The sequence below is a fragment of the Phalacrocorax carbo genome, chromosome 18 (assembly GCF_963921805.1).
Source record: "Phalacrocorax carbo chromosome 18, bPhaCar2.1, whole genome shotgun sequence".
NCBI classification, from domain to species: Eukaryota; Metazoa; Chordata; class Aves; order Suliformes; family Phalacrocoracidae; genus Phalacrocorax; species Phalacrocorax carbo.
In genome coordinates, this window is record NC_087530.1 from 7,212,923 (window position 1) to 7,232,179 (window position 19,257).

Sequence of the window (19,257 nt, forward strand, 5' to 3'; positions counted from 1 at the left end):
TGGATTTCAGTGATGGTGGTGCCTGCTCTAAGATGTGTGTGTTAACGCTGTGACATTCTCCTTGCCCCTTCTCACCCTCCTGCCTTGTCTTGTCCCCACCCTGGGTGTTTAGAACCGGTCTCTTCACGCCCGACATGGCCTTTGAGACCATTGTGAAAAAGCAGGTGAAGAAGATTAAAGAACCTTGCCTGAAATGCGTGGACATGGTCATTTCGGAGTTAATCAATACCGTTAGACAGTGCACCAAGAAGGTAACCAGAGGCAGCATGGAGCTGGCACTTTCCTCTGCTCGCTGGCTGCGGTGCAGCACTGTGACCTGGCAGGGACTTGCCTGCAGCCACACCTGGTGTTTCTAAGCACCTCCTCAGCATGACTAGACCTGAGTGGTACCAGCCTGGGACGATCCAGCCAACAAGCCAAACAGGAGGGGAAGCATTGTGGGATGTGGGCCATGGTCCTGCTCCCTAAATGTTTTAGAGTTGAGGGGTGCTGGAGATGTCCCTGCCACCTGTCTCTAGCATGATTCCTGATGTCTTCTAAAACCAAGGGTATTTCTTACATGGCCATATTTTACTCCAAATTTAGCATCTGGGTTTATTTTTCAAGCCAGAAACTGGGATTTAAATTTTGTCCCCCTCCATTCTTGTAGAAGTGAGAGGGTTAATCCAAAACTAGCCTTTGGGTGCTGCTGGGTGGTGTATGGGGCTGAACTTCAGAGGCTGCAGCAGTTATAGCTGTGGGCTATATTGCAGGGAAATGTTTCTGTGGTGTTTGGCTTGGTTTTTGGCTGGCTTGGTCCAGATCCTGTTCTGGAAGAGCAGCACATGGCTGAGAAGAAGCAAGTTAGAAATGTCTATCAACCTCTGGGTCCTCCTGCCCCCTCAGAGAGGGCTTCAGATTTTGCCCTTTGGGATCCATACTGGTATGTGGGGCTGAGGGAGGGAACCTGCCTTGATTCTGCCCTTTGGATATGGCAGCTTTTGTCTCTGAGGTTGGGGTTGGAAAGCAGCAAGATAAGACTTGTGTCATTCCTCTCAGCCATGGCTTGATGCTTCAGGCAGGCCTAGGTGCTGGTGCAAAGGCACCTCAGTTAGGATGGTGGTATGGGCACTGGAGACTGGAATCACCACTGGCTATTCAGGTGCAGGTAAATGGGCATTGCAGGAGGTGTCTGGAGAGTCTGATACCCTGCAAGGATGGGGAAAGGTGCCCAAGTGGTGATACTTGCCATTGCTTGCAGAAATGCCTAGTCCTTAGGGCCCAGAGTCTCTGTAGAAGGGCTCAGGCATGCAGGCACATGCTTTGCCCCCTAGGACAGACCGGGAAAGCAAAGTGAATGCAGTGAGAGATTGCTCAGGTTTCTAGAGTGCTGGAGGAGCTTCCTTTTTCTGTCCTGCTGTCCTCTTTTGGGGTGTGTGACTGTGGGGAGCACCCAGAAAATTGCCATTAGAGCCTGGCGACAGGTAAGCACAGGCCCTCAGGCTGCCAAGTATCCAGAGTTGCCTGCTAACTGGATCAGAAGGGCCGTCCTTTTTCATGCCCTCTGAAGCTTCTCTTGATTTGTTCTCCATATCTTAGTTGCTATTTAAAATCTCCCATTCGTTCTTTCTCTTTGCATTCTTCCCTCCATTTCCTACTACTTTCTTCATTGTTTCTTTTTGTTTCCTCTTTTATTGACAATTTCAAAATAGACTGTCTGTTCTGGCAGGTTCTTCAAGTGATCAGGTGGGTGGGTACAGCAGGGTGAGAAATAAGGGAGCAGGAAAGACCACAGGGATGGGGGAAAATGTTACAGATTCTCAGGATTAAAGCATTTCATTTTAACTTGGATCCTACTGCTAAGAATTTGATGGTTGACTTCAGTGCTAGTTGCTCTGTGGGCTCTAGTACCCGTGGTTACGATTTTGTATCTGAAGAAACAAAATATTGCCATTCAGGTGATACTCAGGTACTGGAAGGGATTGATTTTTGTAAAATTTTTTTGTGCAGTGTCCCCGAAGACTGGTGGGGGAAACTGTATATTGAGCTTAGCAGGGCAACTGGATTAGTAGGAAACTGCTGCTGAGACAGAGGATGTGAACTTAACTCTAGAAATGCCCTTGCTTTGCTCAAAAGGGGTGTTGTTGGCACCTTGAGAGAGACTGTTGGGTGAAGCTCAATCCTGTAATATATTCCAACTCTGCTGCTTAAAAGGCAGACTAGTTGTAGGTCCTGTAATATTTGTTGAAGGGTTTTAATGCGGGTGTTGCTTGGGGTCTTGCAGGTGTCATCCAGAGATGTGAAAGATGAGGTCAACGGGGAAATACCTGATTTAAATGAGGTGGTAGTTACTTACAGCTAGCCCTGGATTGGTTGTTAGCTGTATGCACCCCAGGTTTGACTACTAATTGTACTTCTAGAAAGGCAGTGTGCCCTTCACATGTCAAGGAGACATTGTCCCCTGGAAAGTGCTGGCAATGCAGTAGTGCCCCATGCTAAAACAAGTAGCTCAGGTTTTGTAATAAAGAGTGTCCTGGTAGAAGTTCTAAAGTGTTAAAGATGTGCTGAAAAACTTCTTTGGGTGCAGTAGTCTTGAATTGGATTAATCTTGGCTGTATTTAAGTAACTTATAGTTTCTGTGGACTTTCTGCTCTTTCATAGTAGAGTCACTGAGAATACAGACCACTTAGTGTCAGTGGAAATTTCCTTATAAACCTCAACAGGCTTATACTGGGTCTGATGATGCAGGTTAGCTGGGGCAGAACAGATGCTTTGTATAGCTATGGATGCCCTGTAGTGTTTTTGCATTTTCCTCAATACTGGGTACATCTGTTCTTCCTGATGAAGCTAATGTTTCAGGGAAGGTGAGATGAAATACGCTCTGTAAGTGGAACAGTTTGTCTGAATCCCTGAAACTGAGACACATCAATTAAGTTCTGCCAGAACAAGATGCAAGTGACAGACCTTTGCAAGTCTTAGCTTGGCTCCTGTTTAGGCTTCCTGGAGCTGGAATAGGGAAGACATGAAGGGGAGATAACTGATGGGAAGGAAAGGGGAATGCCTGAGACAAAGGGAAATGAGGCATGGTGAACCTCTAGGAAGAGAGGCAGTGGCTTGCTGTGGCAAGCAGCTTTGTCTTAAAAGCCAAAGAAGCTTTCCTTCAGGAAGAGATCACTTGATCCCTGGGGGGTTCCATCCATTCATCTTGCTCTTGACAGCTCACCACTTCACTGGCCCAGCTGCTCCTACCTCATTCTCCTTTGCCGCTTCGATTTGCCTGTAGACTCTCCTGATACTTGGCAGTGCACAGGCCCCATAGCAATGCTCACCTGGTTCAATAAACTAATAGAATGAACCAAAATCTCACTTCTCATTTTGCCTTGTGTTTTCTCTCTTTTCCCCTTTCTTTCCTTCTTTCCTATTCCTTCCTGCTCTTTCTCTGCTTTGCTTTCTTCTTCCTCGTTGCTTCCTCCCACCCTGCCCCTGCCATGCAGAACGGGTCTCTTCACGCCTGACCTCGCTTTTGAAGCCATAGTGAAAAAGCAGGTGCAGAAGTTGAAGGAGCCAAGTCTGAAGTGTGTGGATATGGTAGTGAGTGAGCTCACATCCACCATCAGAAAGTGTAGCGAAAAGGTAAAGAAACAAAAAATGCAAAGAAAGGCTAATGCCCACCCCCTTCCCACACACTTCCATGCTGTTTCTCCACACACACCCCAGGAACTTCAGCAAACCTAGTGAGAGAAAATGGATAAAGGTGCATCTAAAGGAGAGCAGCAACCTCAGGTATAAGAGCTGTTTAATAGCAGGCCAAGAGAAGTGGGCATCAGCTGGTGAGCTCTGTAGCTGAGAAGTGAGCTGGGATCTAGTGGATTACTCTAGCATACCCTTTTCCTCTGTCTGGCTCAGTGACATTCACCTCAGTGTGGATCAAATCCTTTGCAAGCCCTGTTTGCTGTGCCACTGCCTGTGCATTTGGAACTACTTGTTTTTGCTGGGACCCCCTTAAAAAAATCCAGATACCCTAGAAAAAGATAAAATGACCTTGCAACACCACAGCATGAGTAGTCTGCAGGTTTCATCTTGTCTGCAGAGCTATGAACATTAGCATATACACAACAACAATTGATTAAAAGTTTGAGGTGCAGGGTATTCTGCAAGAGGTACTGAGATTTAACAGAAGGTTAGTGTCCCAAAAGGCTTGGGGAAAAGCTTTTCCAGGCATTACACCCCCTGCATCATTCTGCTGCTGATCTCGCTCCATGGACTGTGCTCAGTGGGAGGTGGTGTGGCTACTTTTCCTTGTATGCTGTGAACCACAGGAGGTGAAGCCTTAGGCTAGGGGAGGGAAACTGTTCTGAGTGACATGGAGGGTGTCAAACTCTGCTCAGAGGCTGGGGCAGGAGTGGGTTTGTTTCCCAGGCTGGTTTCCTCCAGGAGGGGGCACCACATGCCTCCTTAAAAAAAAAAAGGCAGATGTGGCAATTAGTGTTAAGCTCAGTAGTGAGGGACCAGAAAGATGTCTGTGGCACAGCAGAAGTATGTTCTGGAAACTGAGTTGGAAAGGGCTGTTTCATAAGTTATTTTAGAACTTGAAAATTACCATTCCCTTCTTCCAGGGTTACAGCCAGACTCACCAATGTATACTCCTAAATTGGGAAGGAAGGGAAAATAAGAATTGATAGGAGTTCAGAGTGAAGGTGAGAGCTGAGCTAATAAGGCCTAGTTGTACTTAGGCAGAGGTGAGCTCTATTCCTCTGTTAAGGAGACATCTTTGATGTGCTCCAAAGTCTGCCCAGTCTATTTCTTGCAGAGTCCTGCTGTTGCCAGATTGCTGTGGCAAGGCAGAGTATGCCTTTCCAGCCTTTTTTTCATGTGGGTTTTTTATTTTGGTGAGTTTGATTTATTACAGTTTTCTGTATCTGGCTGGAAATGTCTGCTCTGGGTGGGGAGGGGGGAGGATCATGAAAGCTCAGATATATTGAATTCTAGTTTCTCTATTGGACAATGTCATTAGAGTGGCTGGACACTCGCTTGCTCTGTGGATTTTAATCTGACTTGGTGGAGGACCCTGTGAGGGTGTCCTAAGATGATGCAACCAAGATATATCCTGTAAGGAAGGTGATAGGAGCAGTGACATTGTAAAAGACTAATGGCTGTAATAAAAGCTGGAAAGGCCAGGGTGGCAGATGTTAGAGATGAGAAATAACTGCCTCAAGATATTGAGCAATAGTACTGGAAAACAAAAGGAAGGTTTTACTAATGCTTAAGCTTCTCACTACATGTAGGCATTTGACTTTAACTTTGCCTGATCTCCCTCTGAAAGAGAAGGAGGTAACTGCCATAGACCACTTTGATATAGCAGCAAGCTTGAGATGGGTTCTGATGGCATAAGGCAAAGGGTAGTAACTGCACAGGGGCATTAGTTGATTTGCAATATTATCTTGCATGTTGTAGCCCTAACTGCTTGACATGGTCAAGAGCATGTGCTATTAGGGGAAGTGTCTAGAAAAGGCTACTTTAGGACTGATGCTAATTGCAAGGTAATACCCAGCCCACTGTGTAGTGGACACAAAACAAACCTTTAAACTCACTAAAAATCCTGCAGACTTCTTGAAAGGAAGACTGTTTGGGCTAACACCTCTTGAATTAGCGTAACAGTCCTGTAGCCTTGGTTTGCTGCTGTGCTGAACTATGTGTGTTATTGTTTGTGTGCTGTCACAATTATTTCATTTCACCCCATATGGTGAAGAAATCTTTATATATGCAGTTGATAAAACTGCATAGATGAAATAATATGAGACTATTATTAAAGAACACAGAAGGAGGCAAATCCATCTGTTTGCATGCTACAGAAGTACAGCTTTCCTGTATGAAAAGAGATTTGTAATTGACTATCTCTTGACTATTAGAAAAAGTTGAGGGCTGAAGAGAAGGTAACTAATAAGAGCTGTTCTGACTGGCCTGATTCCGAGTTTCTTCCATTTGGTTAAATAGAGTAGCTCCAAAATCAACAGAGAGCTGGTGTAAGCATGTAAGCTGTTACATTTAGGAGGATAGTGTTCCAGCTAGTGTTTTTCCAAAAGCAGGAACCTTCTGTGCCGGACTGCACTGCAGTATCTCACAAGTGCAGGAAGGTCTTGCAAGTCAGTAGTCCTTCAGCTAAAAGTTGGTATGCTGGCAAGGCCTCCTGCAATCTGCAAAGAGAGAAACTGAGGAATATTGGACAAACTAGTTTTCAAAGAGGGCTGTGAGCTTGTATTTTGATTGAACAGGCAAATGCAGCTAAAACCCACTTGAGCGGGGACATGATCACAGGCTGACAGACTTAACCCCTTGGAGGGTCTCCTGCTCTCCTGTCTTTCAGAGTCATGGCATTTCTGGGTGCTGTTTGTACTGCTGGTGATAACTCCCTGCCCCTCTATGCCCTATTGCATGTTCCCTGGTGGTGTGACATCCTGTGGCTTGTCTGTGTCCTTTTTCTTTGTCCACCCTTGCTTCTCCTGTGCATGCTTGGGGTTGGAAGCTCATGCATGAGGACTGATGCTGTCAATTTATTTTTGCACATGAATATTGCTGGATGACCTGGGTTCTGAATAAACCACAACTTGTTTTGCACTTTGTGTGCCTCTGGACTGGTTGGGAGTGGGGTGGGGAAGGTTTAATGTGGGTTTTCTGTTTGACTGTTTTTGTTGGTTGGTGTCTTTTTCTAATTTGAGGCAAAGAAGCTGAGACTTGCTTAGAGGTTTTCCAACTTCCTGTTTTTCTGTTTGACACAACTTGCCCATCTATCCTTTGCCAACCCCCCCAAAGGAAACAGGAAGCTTTGTCTGTGTGTCTCTGAAGCAACCAGCTGCCTGAACCATAAAGATCATGGAGAACATCCAGTTTGTGCTTTCAAGACAAGGTGGTGGTGGTGAACACAAATTCCACTTCGGTTTTTTTCCTGCCTCTGCAGGGTCAGTGGCATTCAAAACAAACTACACATTTGAAAATAGGTGGTGTCAACATTAGTCCACAGTTTCAGTTCCAGGCTATCGCAACTCACTTGACTGCAAGGGTGCTGGAAGGGTTTGAGACTATTTGTGCTCAGATGTTAGGAATATTGTTGCTGGTTAGAATAGGATCTGGCTTCCAGTAGTGATGTTTCATGCTTTGAGCCAGTTCCTTCTAGCATGTTATAATTGCTTATGTATACAAACAAAAGGCCAAAGCAGTTTAAGAAGAAACTCTCATGTAAAATGGAGGAATAAAACAAATGCAATACAGATCATAGGCAGATGAGAGTTTGGTTTTTTTATACACCCCCTTGAGGGGATATAAAAGACTGATATTAGGAAATGCTGTTTGACATTATAGCTAAATTGGAGGTAATACTAAAAAAAGGGGGGGGAGATGATTTCACAGGGGATAGGTGAAGTGGAGGAGAAAGTGCTAGGTCCTGGGTCTGGATGACTAATTTCATTTGACTGTGCTGGGCCTGACCTAAGAAACATATACTTATTGCTGCCTAGAGGCTTATGAATTGAGGCAAGTAGACAGGTGCTGTGTGAAACCCAGAGGGCTTTTAAGGGTGTTCATCTTGGAAGGGTTTCTCATGTATCATCTCTGTAGATACTCTTCTTTTGAACCACAGCTAGTAAAATTTAAAGACTTCTCTGGGCAGAAAGGGATTCCCTTCTCAATGTGGCAAGAAGTGTGGTGTAGGTGTGATTCAAATAATAGACCTCAGCTATGTAATCCTGCCCCAACACAGGTGGAGAGCAGGTAGAAGTAGCTGGATGCCCAGAGCACAGTGTGTGTTGAAGACATGTCCCCTTGAGTTGGTCTGATCCTCTCTCTCTGCTTGCAGATGTTGGAAAGGGCCAGATGCTTTCACTTACTGCCTCAGCAAATGGGGATTGAAATCCACTTCACTTCCCAGGGAGACCTCCTGTAGGATTTAGGAGGTTGTAGTAACAGGCCATTCACCTACTTAGCCTACTACAATGAGATGCTGAACATCTAGGGAAATATTTCACTTTTATGGGGAAAAAAACCAACAAACAATAAGTAGTGTGTTTACATCTGGGATCTGACAAGAGCCTCATGCCAGGAAGAATGTTGTGGGTTTGGAGCAGGTCTCTGGTGAAAGGTTGCTGCAAGAGTGCAAAGAGCTTTTCTCTGAAGCCCAAAGCAAGAGGGAATGACTTTTGCCCCCAGCAGACCATCAGGATCTTGGAAAAAATCTGTCTGCAAGTCCAGCTTTCTAGAACTTCCCTTGAAAATATCTGATTGCAGGGTGTATGTGTGCATGCATATGTGGGGGGGCTCCTCCCCCTTTATACCTCTCTTTCCCATGTGCACGTGCTTTTTCTCTCTTGTAGCTCAGCCAGTACCCTCATCTGCGTGAGGAGATGGAGAGGATTGTTACTACTCACATTCGTGAGAGAGAAGGCAGGACCAAAGATCAGGTAGGGGATCAGGAGTGTGTGTAAGAGGGGAGATGGGGTGGGGGACACTTTTGAAGGGACAGTCTAGGCTAGAGTGGCCTGAGCCAAGGGGTGTCTGGCTGCAGAGGGCTGATCAGATGAACAATGTATGGGTCTCTGCCCCTGACTATTAGCAATGTCAATCACTTATGTCTGTCTTCCTCTCTGCCTCTCTTTGGCAGGTCATGCTTCTAATAGACATCGAGCTGGCTTACATGAACACAAACCATGAGGATTTCATTGGCTTTGCCAAGTAAGTGCCCACGTCCTATTGCCTCCTCCTTTCTGCATGTTTCTGGTGGCTCTGTTCTATAGCTGCTCCAGTAAATGGGTTGCAAAGGCCCTGGTGCAGATGCTGTTGTCTTGATGTATGGTTCAGTTTTCAGTATCGCTTATTGTGGCTCTATTGCAAGGCTGGGGAGGAGAACAGGGATATGTAGAAGGAGGAGTTAGAGTATTAGGGTTGTGTCAGGGGGGAAAAAAGGCAGAAGTAGTGTAGGGTTAGTGACCCAAGTGTGGCTCAGGTGAGAATGAGAAGATGAGTAGACTAGGCTGAGAGCAGATGGAAATAGACTGGGTTATCAAGGCTTGGAAGCCAGTGGTGAGTGGCATGAACTTACTGTAGCAGCTATCTGATGGGAGCAGGATTTGGGTGATGAAAAGCCTGAGGGGTTTTCAATGTCTCTGCTGTTGTTTGCAGTGCTCAGCAGAGGAGCAGCCAGATGAGCAAGAAGAAGGCAGCTGGCAACCAGGTAGGCCAAGTTCCATCCCCTTCACTGCTGCAAGAAGGACATGTTTGCTACCTGGAAGCTACCAGGTGGACAAGTGCCGGGCAGGATGCAGCAGTGCTCGAAGTTGGGGGTTTTTTGTGGTGTTTTTTTGTCAAACTGTGTTTATACCTGGAGGATAGTGTTCTAGGCTCACTGCAGTGAGGAAGAACTGAGATATAGCAGCAATGGAGTGAAGGTGTTGTAGAGGGAAACAGGTGCTTGATAATCAAGAGCTGGTCTTGCTTTTCTGGTAGAAATCCCTATTAATGCTGTGTAAATCCTTGTTTGCTCAGCTACACTAGCTGCACCTAGCCAGCTTTACTAGCTGTGCTCACTCCTCTGCTGAGGTGAGGGGTACAGAATACTGCCTGAACTGCTACAGTAAAGAATTGTCTTTTTGGATTGTCTTTCCCATTAGTAGTATGTACTTTCTGGAAAGGTATTTCAAGAGAGTTCATGGACTCTCTTCTGGAAAGCTTCGATGGAAATACTTAAACCCCTCTACAGGGAGACAAAGGGTGTTATAGCCATGGTAGCACTGGGTATGTACAGGAACGTGCCCATGGGAGAAGACAGCAGTGGAGGGGAGGAGTTCACTTATTCCTTCAGTAACTGTAGGGAGTGTACGTTCAATTAAAAAGGGGCTAATGACACCTTCGCCCAGATTTGCTGGGGTCACAGCAAGGTTACCTAGGCTAGAAGATCTTGTAGAAATAAAGCTTTACAAGCAGCTTCATAGAGAATAGAAGAAAATGCTTTTGCTTAGTCTTTTTTAAAGACATTCACTCCTGACATCCATCCTCTTTAACATGTTTGACCACCTTTCCCTGAACATAAACATGCAGACTGTTTCAGTGCTGTTGGCAGGTAGGTATGTCAGAAGGTTGGGCTGGCCAACCATCCATTTCATGGGAACTCGGAGCAGCTGTAGGGAACCCCATCCTCTGCAGTATACCTTATAGAAGACCTGAGCATAAAAGAGTGCAAAGGGCAAACTCTGGATCTACCTGCAAAGCGCTTTGGCTTTCCTGTTAGCAGACTTTATTTTGGAATGGGGGTTGCTTTTGTTAACACCTGGGGTAAAAGATTTGGTACCAGCTTCCAATTTATTTTACGTTATTTTTGAGCCTCTCTTCTCCTGCTCCAGCTTTCCTAGTAACAATCTCTCCTCTCTTTGCTCCTCTCCTGCTCTCTGCTCTGCTGCTGTTGCTATGGTTCCCCTTTGCAGGATGAGATCCTGGTGAGTAGAAGGCCACTCAGCAGGGTGTGCTAATGAACATTAATGTTGCATCTGGGAAGGCAAGAACAGTGCATAGACTAATTATTCCCTCTGCTGCTGAATGGGGAGAGGAGGGCAGCTGGCACTAAACACAGGTGAAGCAGAAATGAGGTGAAAAGGTAGTATGTTGAGCAAAAATTCAGAACTGCTGGTGCATCTTGTGAGTGGGTGGAGATAAAAAGCAGTAATCCAAGGATGTGTGGTTTAGTTTCACTGCCCCCTCCTGTCCATAGAGAGAATAGGACTATCTCAAGCTTAACAGTAGGCATGAGATGATGATCCAATCAATGCTCCTGTGTTTACCTTTATAGGGTAAATTGACAATTAAAAGAATTGTGTACCTCTGTGGCAGGCTGCTGACACAGTGCAACTTACTAATATGCAGTGCAGTCGCATGGTTTTTCAATGCCAGGTCGTTTTCAGCAAGCACATCCATACAACAAGGTACACACATATAATGCAGTGCAGTAATACATATAAAAGCTAATGCATTTAAGCTGACGCATACCTGCGTTTGATTACTGCGTGTGTGAGGCTCTAAACCAGCATTTGGTGAACTGGAGCTCCCTAGAGAGTAAGAGCCTGTCTGTTTTACAGACTAAATTTAAAGGAACTTGTTTTGCCGTAAATTAATATGACTACTCAAATACCTGGGTATGCTGAAGTCCAGAGTACTAATTCCAGATGCACCATTTTGTTCTGTTATGCTTAGTGTCTCCTTTTTAGTAAACTCAAGTCTTTCTGGGTTGCTTGCCCGTCTCTTCCTGAACTGGTTCCTTCCACCCCTGAGTTGGGTGAAGCACTCCACGTATGCAATGTGCTGAAAGATGTGCTGGTGTCCTGGTTTTCTCTAGGCACGGCTTTTTCTGGGTGTATTGCTGTGATCTGGTGCTTGTAGGCTGTGCCAGTGTCTGAGGCACTCTTAATGAACTTCTTCCTGCATCTCTTTCCCCTTGGCAGAGGGTATAATGCACAGCACTGCTAGGTTCCTTCCTGCGTCCTTTTTGTACTATTCCTGGCCCTTTTGAGGCAAAGACCCTCACTGGCCAGTTGAATGGGGGGCTCTTCTGGCAGCAGCAGAGAGCATGGTGTTCCTTGTCTTTCCATACTACTCTGTGTGTAGGGTTACCCTCTGATCTTTCCTCTGTCGCCTAAGGCCAGGCTTTTAGGGCCCTTGTTAATGCTCACTGCTTCCACTCCCTTAGGTCATCCGAAAGGGCTGGCTCACCATCAACAACATTGGGATCATGAAGGGTGGCTCCAAGGAGTATTGGTTTGTCCTGACAGCGGAGAACCTCTCCTGGTACAAGGATGATGAGGTGAGTAGCTCAACTCTGCAACTTGAGTCTCAGGCATCTGATGAGGATAAGGCCTTCAGTTCACTGGGTGTTACAGATGTATCTTCTGAGTACTGTCTGCAGCTTGTAACAGAGCTGAAACAGCCTTGGGCTGGGTTCCCTGTGGTCTCAGCACTACTGAGTACTTCTGAATTGATGTGGATGTGGCTTTTTTGACACACAAGGAGTAACATCTGTGCTTGAAGCCCTGGCTCAGTGGAAAGTTGACACACACTTGGAATTAATTTAACTTTTGTCTTGCTGTGGCAGCTGTGATCAAGGGTGCGATGGGTTAGTTCCAAGGCTTGGACTTTTTGGTGTTTGTGGGGCAGCCATGATGAGTTTCTCAAGGAGTATGGCAGAGGCATTCATGTATCTCTCTCAGTCACAAGAAAAAAAGCTATCTCCTTGCTAAGCATAGCAACCGGAGCGGTGGAGCTGAAGCTGCAGTTCGGATGCTGGCTTCTGATAAATTACTTAACCTCTCCATAACTCAATTTTTAAATCTGCAAAGCAGGTACGTCTTTTTTAATGTTTCTATATTGAACATGTCAGTTAACGTATCTGTAAAATTGCTTGAATTGTGAATGGTTAGAGTGCTGCTGATCAAAAGTACAGTGATGTGTGGAGTGTCACTGATAGGAACATGGACCTACTCTGTAGAGTTGCTTGAAAATCTTTGAATCATAGGAATTCTGGCACTGTGCTGTGGTGTCTTTCTGCTTCAGTGGGAAATGATATAAGCAGACAGAATTGTCCCAGCTGAAATTATCATTGTTAACAGTGTGCTGCTTCCTGTGCAAGACAAAGGTAGATAATTGTCTTTTCTGACTTCTTTGAAAAGAAAAAGAATAACTGGATGGTTTTGGTAAGGACATGATCAAAAAGGTTAGCCCTGCTCAATGTCCTGGGGATGAAAAATGCCTGGTATTATGTAGTCATGCATTCTGAGCTGATCAGGGTTTCTGACTGCAAATAAAGAAACTGCTCTGCCCCTTACTGTGGTTTGTGTCCCTCAGGTGTTCTGAAGGCGCACAGTAGTGTGCCTGGGAGCCACAGCAAGGCTTGGATTCCTGTCTAGTTGGTATTAGTGGGTCTTTTTCATTCTCGGCAGGTGGAAATGATGACAAATACAGTGATGAATCAGCCTCTAAATATCACTTTCTGCGTGGAGACTGCTGCAGTGCTGCTATGGATGAGCAGGCAGCAATTTCCTAATTAAAGAATCAGGCATTGAAATGTCTTTTGCTAAATCAATGTGTCTCTGCTATAAGACCTCTGACCTTTGTATTCAGAGTTGCTTGGGGAGGCTTCACTTTTCTCTAGGTTGCATATGCAGGTCGAGTGGTTATAAAAATCAAGTAGTTTAATCAAAGCCAGCTGCTACATCTGTATTGGAGATGACCAGAACTCACTGTTCTTCCCCAGGGAGTGGGAGGGAGGGCTGCAGTGGGGATGTGTAAACTGTTGATAGATTCCAGTTGCCTGGGATGGGGATGAGACCTCCCTTCCCTCCTGAGGGAGGGTGGCCTTGGGGGTCAATAGTAACTGGAGGTCTGTACAGTTTCCCCTCTGCATAGCAAGAGGTAGAGCTGGCTAATGAAAGCAGGTCCCTGCCAGCCTTGGTCCCTTAAACACAGGAGACCCAGTGCTGATGAGGCCTGAGCAGCCTCTGAGAAAGGAGCCTCTGTCTTCAGCTGAGTGGGAGCAGCAGAGCAAGGGAAGCATATATCTATTTGCTTCCTCCCCAAGTTCAACTCCTCAGGCACTGGCTGTTGTGGTGGAGAAAGGCAGCAACTTCCACCTGGACTCCACAGTTGAGTCAGGCTAAAAGTTGGTGCATTTGGAGAGCCTTGAGCATGGGGATTCCCATCCCAAACCTCAGTCCTGCATGGAGCAGGCTCCATCCTGAAGAGCTGTCTGCAGTGCATGCTCCTCTGTCAGATGGTTATCTTTGCATGTCTGTCTCAGAGCTCTCTTCCACCAATTCAGGAGGACTCGTGTCCTCTACAGTTCCTGAAATGTTCTCCTGTGTGTTTAAAGGTTGTACATCATAATCTTTCTTCACTCAAGCTCTGGGATGAAGGAGGAGGCTTTGTCTGCCCCACCCTGCGCTTCTGTGGGCTCCCTTGTCCCAGTTCCCCTGTGCTCTGGCAGCTGTCCAGCGGGAACAAGGAGGGAGCTGAATCTGTCTTGTGCAGATGGAAATACTGGTGGTAGAGCTGTGGGTGGTGAAGGGGGAAGGAGCAGGGTGAGAGGGTGCACAGTGGGGTCATGGTGAAGACTAGGCTAGCACTTCTGGAGCTGGGGGGAGTGAGGGCACAGCTTTTCCCTGCCCTGTCTTGCAAGCCAGGACCCAGAGTCTGCAGAACGAAGACATCTGGACCCCATTAGTGAAATACCAGTCTTTCCGCAATGCTGGCTTGTTTTTTCTCTGCCCCTCAAGAAAGGAACTGAAACCTAAAATGTCTTAAAGGGCCCAGCATTATATGTTAGCAGGGATATGTGGCTGTTGATGCTCTGGAGGGGCCTGAAGGAGTGTGCTGAGGAATGGGAGGGGAAGGAAAGAGCAGGCCAGGCGGGGGTGGAAAGTTGGCTCCCTGCTCTGCCTTGTTGCCAAGAGCATGTGTGTGTGCTCCTGGACTCTCTGTTTTTCTTCCTGTCTCCTTTCAATGAGTCAAACACTGGCCCCATGGAGAGCGGCCCCACAGAAAGCTGGCCTCCCAGGTCCTGGAGACCATTCTGAAGTACCTGCACCTCCAGAACCCTGTGGGACTATGCTGCAGGCCAGCGGTGGGAGGGAGAGGTGGGGAGGAGCCTGGTCTAGCTGCTGGCAATATAGAGTGAGATTTCCTTGATCAGGGAGGCCACAGTGTCCTCAGGGCTGGAGCAGCAGCACAGCACACTGTCTTAACTGCTCAGTGAGCACCATAGTGGACACAATACAAGAACTTGATTTGAATAGCCCTTCTGCCTGAGTCCCTTACGAAATGCACAGTGCTCACTTCTCTGCAGGCCTTTCCTTCCTGCTGCAAAAGAGGGCCTCTGAGCTGGGCTGGAGCTGCTGGTGATGGGACCTTATAGGCAAGATCCAGTGAACACTGTGCTCAGTGGTTCCTATTAGTAAAGCGTAGTGCGTGCTGGAGGGGACCCCTGTGCTCCCAGCTCTGCAAGGGTGACTGGTTCTTCTGGAGTGCCTGTGACTGTGTGCCACTGTGTGCCGGAGTGTTTGCACAGCTGGGTGGATGGATCTCTCTGCTGTTTCCTTTGGCAATTTGTGTGAATGTGCAATACAGATGGGACCTTCTGTCCTCACTCAGGTAAATCATGTACTAGAAATTTTGGGCTTTAAGAACATGTGACTACATTAGAAGAATATGGCCTTATTTGCTGTGTGAAAGTATTTGTGTTGCATGCAATGTCAGTGCATTTCAGTCCTGTGTGTGTACAGGAGAGGTGGACACAGAGTTTTAGGTACTTCTGTGCTTCATAGTCTTTATGCATTATGTTGATTCCTGCTGCATCAGTTGTGCTTGAGCTCCTTCTCCATCTTCATGCCTTTTCTCTTGCTCAAAGTACAAAGGTACTCTCTCCTGTTCGGGGGGACACTTGACCTTATTGACAGTCACTAGATAACATCTTATTCTGTACCTGTCAATGTCTTGTAACCAACTCTAGTTTAAAAATAAATACATTAATCAATACTGAGATTGTTCCCCCACTACACATGCACGCTTCCCTCCTGCTCCACCCCTCACCCCCCTGACAGTCTATGTCCTTGAGGCACAGCTCAGCTGGTAGAAATCCTTTTGTCTTTGCTCTGATGCCCACGAGTCATCCAAAACTTGCTGTGATGGGTCCAATTGCAGCCAGGTTTTTTTACCCAGCTTCATTAAAGACTGTAGGAGCAGGTCTGCTCTGAGGTTCTTCCTCTTCTGCTTTCACACTGCTCTCAGGCGCTCACTGGAGCGTGTTCCTTCTCTTTAAATCTTCTGTGGAGCTCTTTCATTCATTCACTCATCTCTTTTCATAAGTACGCGCTTTCTCATGGATAATATCTCAGTCTTAATCAGTCCTCATATTCTTTCACTCACTATTTCTCTTCTTTCTCTTCCAGACAAACATCAAAGCAAACACAACTTCCAGAGTATCCAAACCTCCACCTTTCAATCCTTTGTGGGATTTTCTTTATTAATGACCAGCATTCTTTGATATGAAATCCTCTTTCTCCAGTCACCTTTCTCTGCTTGATCCTGCCTTCTCAGGTGGCAGAGTACAGTGTGGTGGTAACTCTGCCAGGCCCGTGTGTCTATCTCTTCATTTTATGGCAAAGTTTAGCATGTGAAACACAAGCCATCCTGAACACAGCCATACCTGGGACAAGTGCATGAAGCTGAAAGAAATAATGGCTAAGAAGGAGATAAAAGAAATGGAGGAGGAATAAGAGGGTTGTGAGTAGGCTGGTGAACAAGCAGGTAAAAGTGAGTATCAAGCATGGCTCCAAAGGGTTGTATCCTCCCAGGCTGAGGGACGAATGAATTTTGCATGCAGCTATCCCCACAGCCCACCCTCTCCAAGCATGTCCCTCTGCCATGCAGGTGTTGCCGTCCCTGTGCAGCACTGGCAGTGTGTGGTGTATCCCAGCACAGCCTAACCAATGTGCAGACTACTGTACAATCTCGTAGTCCTGAACAGGTAGTCTGAACACTGGGCAGACGGAGTGGAGCCTCTGTGATCTGCTCTCCGGCTATCAGCAGCTCCTTAGTCCTTTCCCCTCCCTGCTTTTGGGATGGGGTTTTAAGGGCAGAGATGAGGTAAAAGTAAGTCCAAGTCCTGATTGAAGAAAAATCCTCCTCTGGCAGCTGGGAAGAAGAAATGTTGCTGTCTGCATGTTTCCAATTTGGAGCAAACTTCCAAGCTCCTTCCTCTTCCAATGCTGCTGTCAAGCTGGTACCTGGTTTCCACCTGGGGTATGCTGCACCTTTTTAGAAAGAAGGGGAGAAAAAAAAAAATCAATTACTGCTGTTTGGGGAGGAAACGCTGTGAAGTTTTGGCTGTTGCCCAGGTGTGCAGAACTTCTTGCTTCATTCAACTCCTTTTCTTCCTCATGGAGCTGTGTGGGAGGACGCTCAGGCCCCATGCACCCTCATCTCCTGCCCAGTTCTGTCCTGTAGATCAACCCTATGCCTGGGGTCCGGAGCAAAGCTCAAACAGGACCAGCCTTTGCTTCCAAGTCCTCAAAAGGGTCCTTTGACCCACCTTGGCCAGTTGCCTTTGCAGATCACCTCTGGCTACTGCAGGAGCAATCCTCATCCCCTCTTTTTCTCCCCCCGCTATGCCTGGCATTGCTGAGCCTCCCTCCCTCCCTCTTCTGGTTTTTGCTCCCTCCCTTCTTGCTTCCCTTCTGTCCTTCTGCCTCAATTGACGTGGCAGTAGAAAGCTAACTAGACTCGAGGGAGGAGCTTGCTGGCTGCTGGGAAGGCTGACGGATGGGGTTGCGCAGGGGAAAGGAAGGTTCCCTACCCTGTGTGGAAACTTGAGGAATGCTATTGCTTTCTGTGGTGCTTGGCTCCCATGTAATGATTCCAGATGTTAGCCCTAGTCTGTGTGGTTTGCTCCCTCTCTCCCTGGTGCTATAGGGATAAAGAGGGCTTTATGTACACTGCATGTCTCCTTTCCAGGATCCCCTTCTCTTGTGTGCCTGCTGGTGGACAGTTAAGTTTTGTGGTCAAAAATAGGAATACCCAGAACTCACACTTTGGCTCGAACTGGGGAAGGGTAACCAACCCTCTCCTTTTCTCAGAGGTATGCAACACTTTGCATGTGTTCCACTTTGCCTCATCAAAGCAAGTGAAATACTTGGACAATTCATCCCTGTCCTGGCACCAGGGACAAGTGTAGGAAGACATGCGTGCTTGTCCCTGGTGGGCATTGCTGTGTCCTTAGAGAGGTCACGATAGTGGAGTTTTGGGCATTGTAGCCTCTCTTAAGCTACTTGGTTTCTGCTGGTGCTTTCTCATACACCTTCTGATGGCTTCATAGGGTTGCATTTAGCGGCATGTTTAAATCTGCACATTATTTCAGCTGATTTGAAATTCTTTACTTTTGGACAGGTAAGTTGATTACCACTGCTGTGCTTACTAAGCCAACAGTAATAGTTGTAATTAATCATGTGAGTCCAGGCCTAGTGTCTACAGAGCTTTTGAACTAAATCAGCTTAAAATCTTAGGATGTGTTGTTTAACTTAAAACAATGCAGCTTTCTGATGTAAACAAGCCATTACAGATGCTTTGCAGCTTGGAGCAGTGATCACAGTGTCCAGTAAATTATTCTCTGAGGGTAAAAAGTGATACAGCTGGGCTGTGTTTTGGCAAGATGGTCTCGAGATGCATGCCTGTTGTGGGGTGAGTAGGGCTTCCTGGAAGAATCACAGCTCAAAAATTCAGCTCTTCTAACATGCATTTTCTTTGCAAAGACAAGAAGCAGAAAACAGTTGGTAATGTTGTTTGAGGGGGTGGGATGGTGGTTCAACTTCAAATGCTCAGCTAACTTGACTTCAAATACTCCAGGCTCTTTCAGAGACTTCTTCCTAAGAATCTTGTAGTGTGTATGTATTCATGCAGTGTGTTTATTACCAATTTTGATGTTAATGTTTTGCTATTTGAATAGAGGTCTATTACAGGAGTTCCCAAAATGCTGTGCGTGTCTGACAAATTATTTGATTGAAACTCCAGTCATCTCTGGGGCAGGTTTGTTTACCCGTAGTGCTTTACTTCTTGTAAGAGGTAAAGTAGATTAAGAGGTTCAAGTAAGATTAAGTTCTCCTAATTTCACACGGCCACCAATTAAAACAATGGCAATGCTCTTTCTCCCATATCCACAGACCCTTGTCTCTGTGCAAAAGGTGTTTGTCATAACAGCTACAGGGAAACCTTTAATTAGTTTATTTGTGCGCCAAATGCAAACTGAGACCTAATAATTCTGCCAATTACATTCTTGTACTGCGAGTGCCAATTTCCAACCTTAGGGGAGCCCACACATGCATCTGTCAGCTTCATTTCACATGTATCCAAGACTAGGAAAATTTAACTTGCTATTGAGGCAGCCCAGTTGAATAGGGGAAATGCTTTGAGTCAGGCTGGCTTGTTGCCTGCTGAATTTTGTGAACTTCTTGTAGGTTATTACCTACAGGATAGCAACAGATAATTCAGATGATAGTGCAAACCACTGTTGACTCTGGCCAAATCCAACCTCTAGAATTTAGCTGCAATAAAGAGGTGTGTAGCCATGATAAGGACGTTGCAACATTAGGCTGCAACTGCAGCATCCCTTTTTACCTGCAGCTATTGTGCTTCACACCCCATAATTTGAATGGCTAACAGATCCTGGTCTCCTTCCTGGCCATGTATATTTTTTTCTTTGGT

The 19,257-nt window shown here is 46.3% G+C and overlaps 1 protein-coding gene across 15 annotated transcripts in view; it reads left to right on the top strand.

Annotated features, from left to right (window-relative positions):
- Window positions 1-19,257, top strand: part of DNM1 (dynamin 1) — a 71,095-nt gene that overhangs the window by 34,437 nt on the left and 17,401 nt on the right. For 9 of the 15 annotated variants that reach the window (XR_010375661.1, XR_010375662.1, XR_010375663.1 and 6 more), the window contains exons 10-15: window positions 113-251; window positions 8,343-8,429; window positions 8,630-8,700; window positions 9,148-9,199; window positions 10,446-10,457; window positions 11,702-11,815. Coding sequence is in view for 11 of the 15 variants with exons in the window: in XM_064468877.1 (XP_064324947.1) it covers window positions 113-251; window positions 8,343-8,429; window positions 8,630-8,700; window positions 9,148-9,199; window positions 10,446-10,457; window positions 11,702-11,815 (475 nt within the window). In the remaining 4 variants the exon portion in view is untranslated. Of the gene's footprint in view, window positions 1-112; window positions 252-3,473; window positions 3,613-8,342; window positions 8,430-8,629; window positions 8,701-9,147; window positions 9,200-10,445; window positions 10,458-11,701; window positions 11,816-19,257 lie in introns of all 15 variants that reach the window. The other 6 variants (XM_064468878.1, XM_064468883.1, XM_064468888.1 and 3 more) reach the window with 3 other exon arrangements.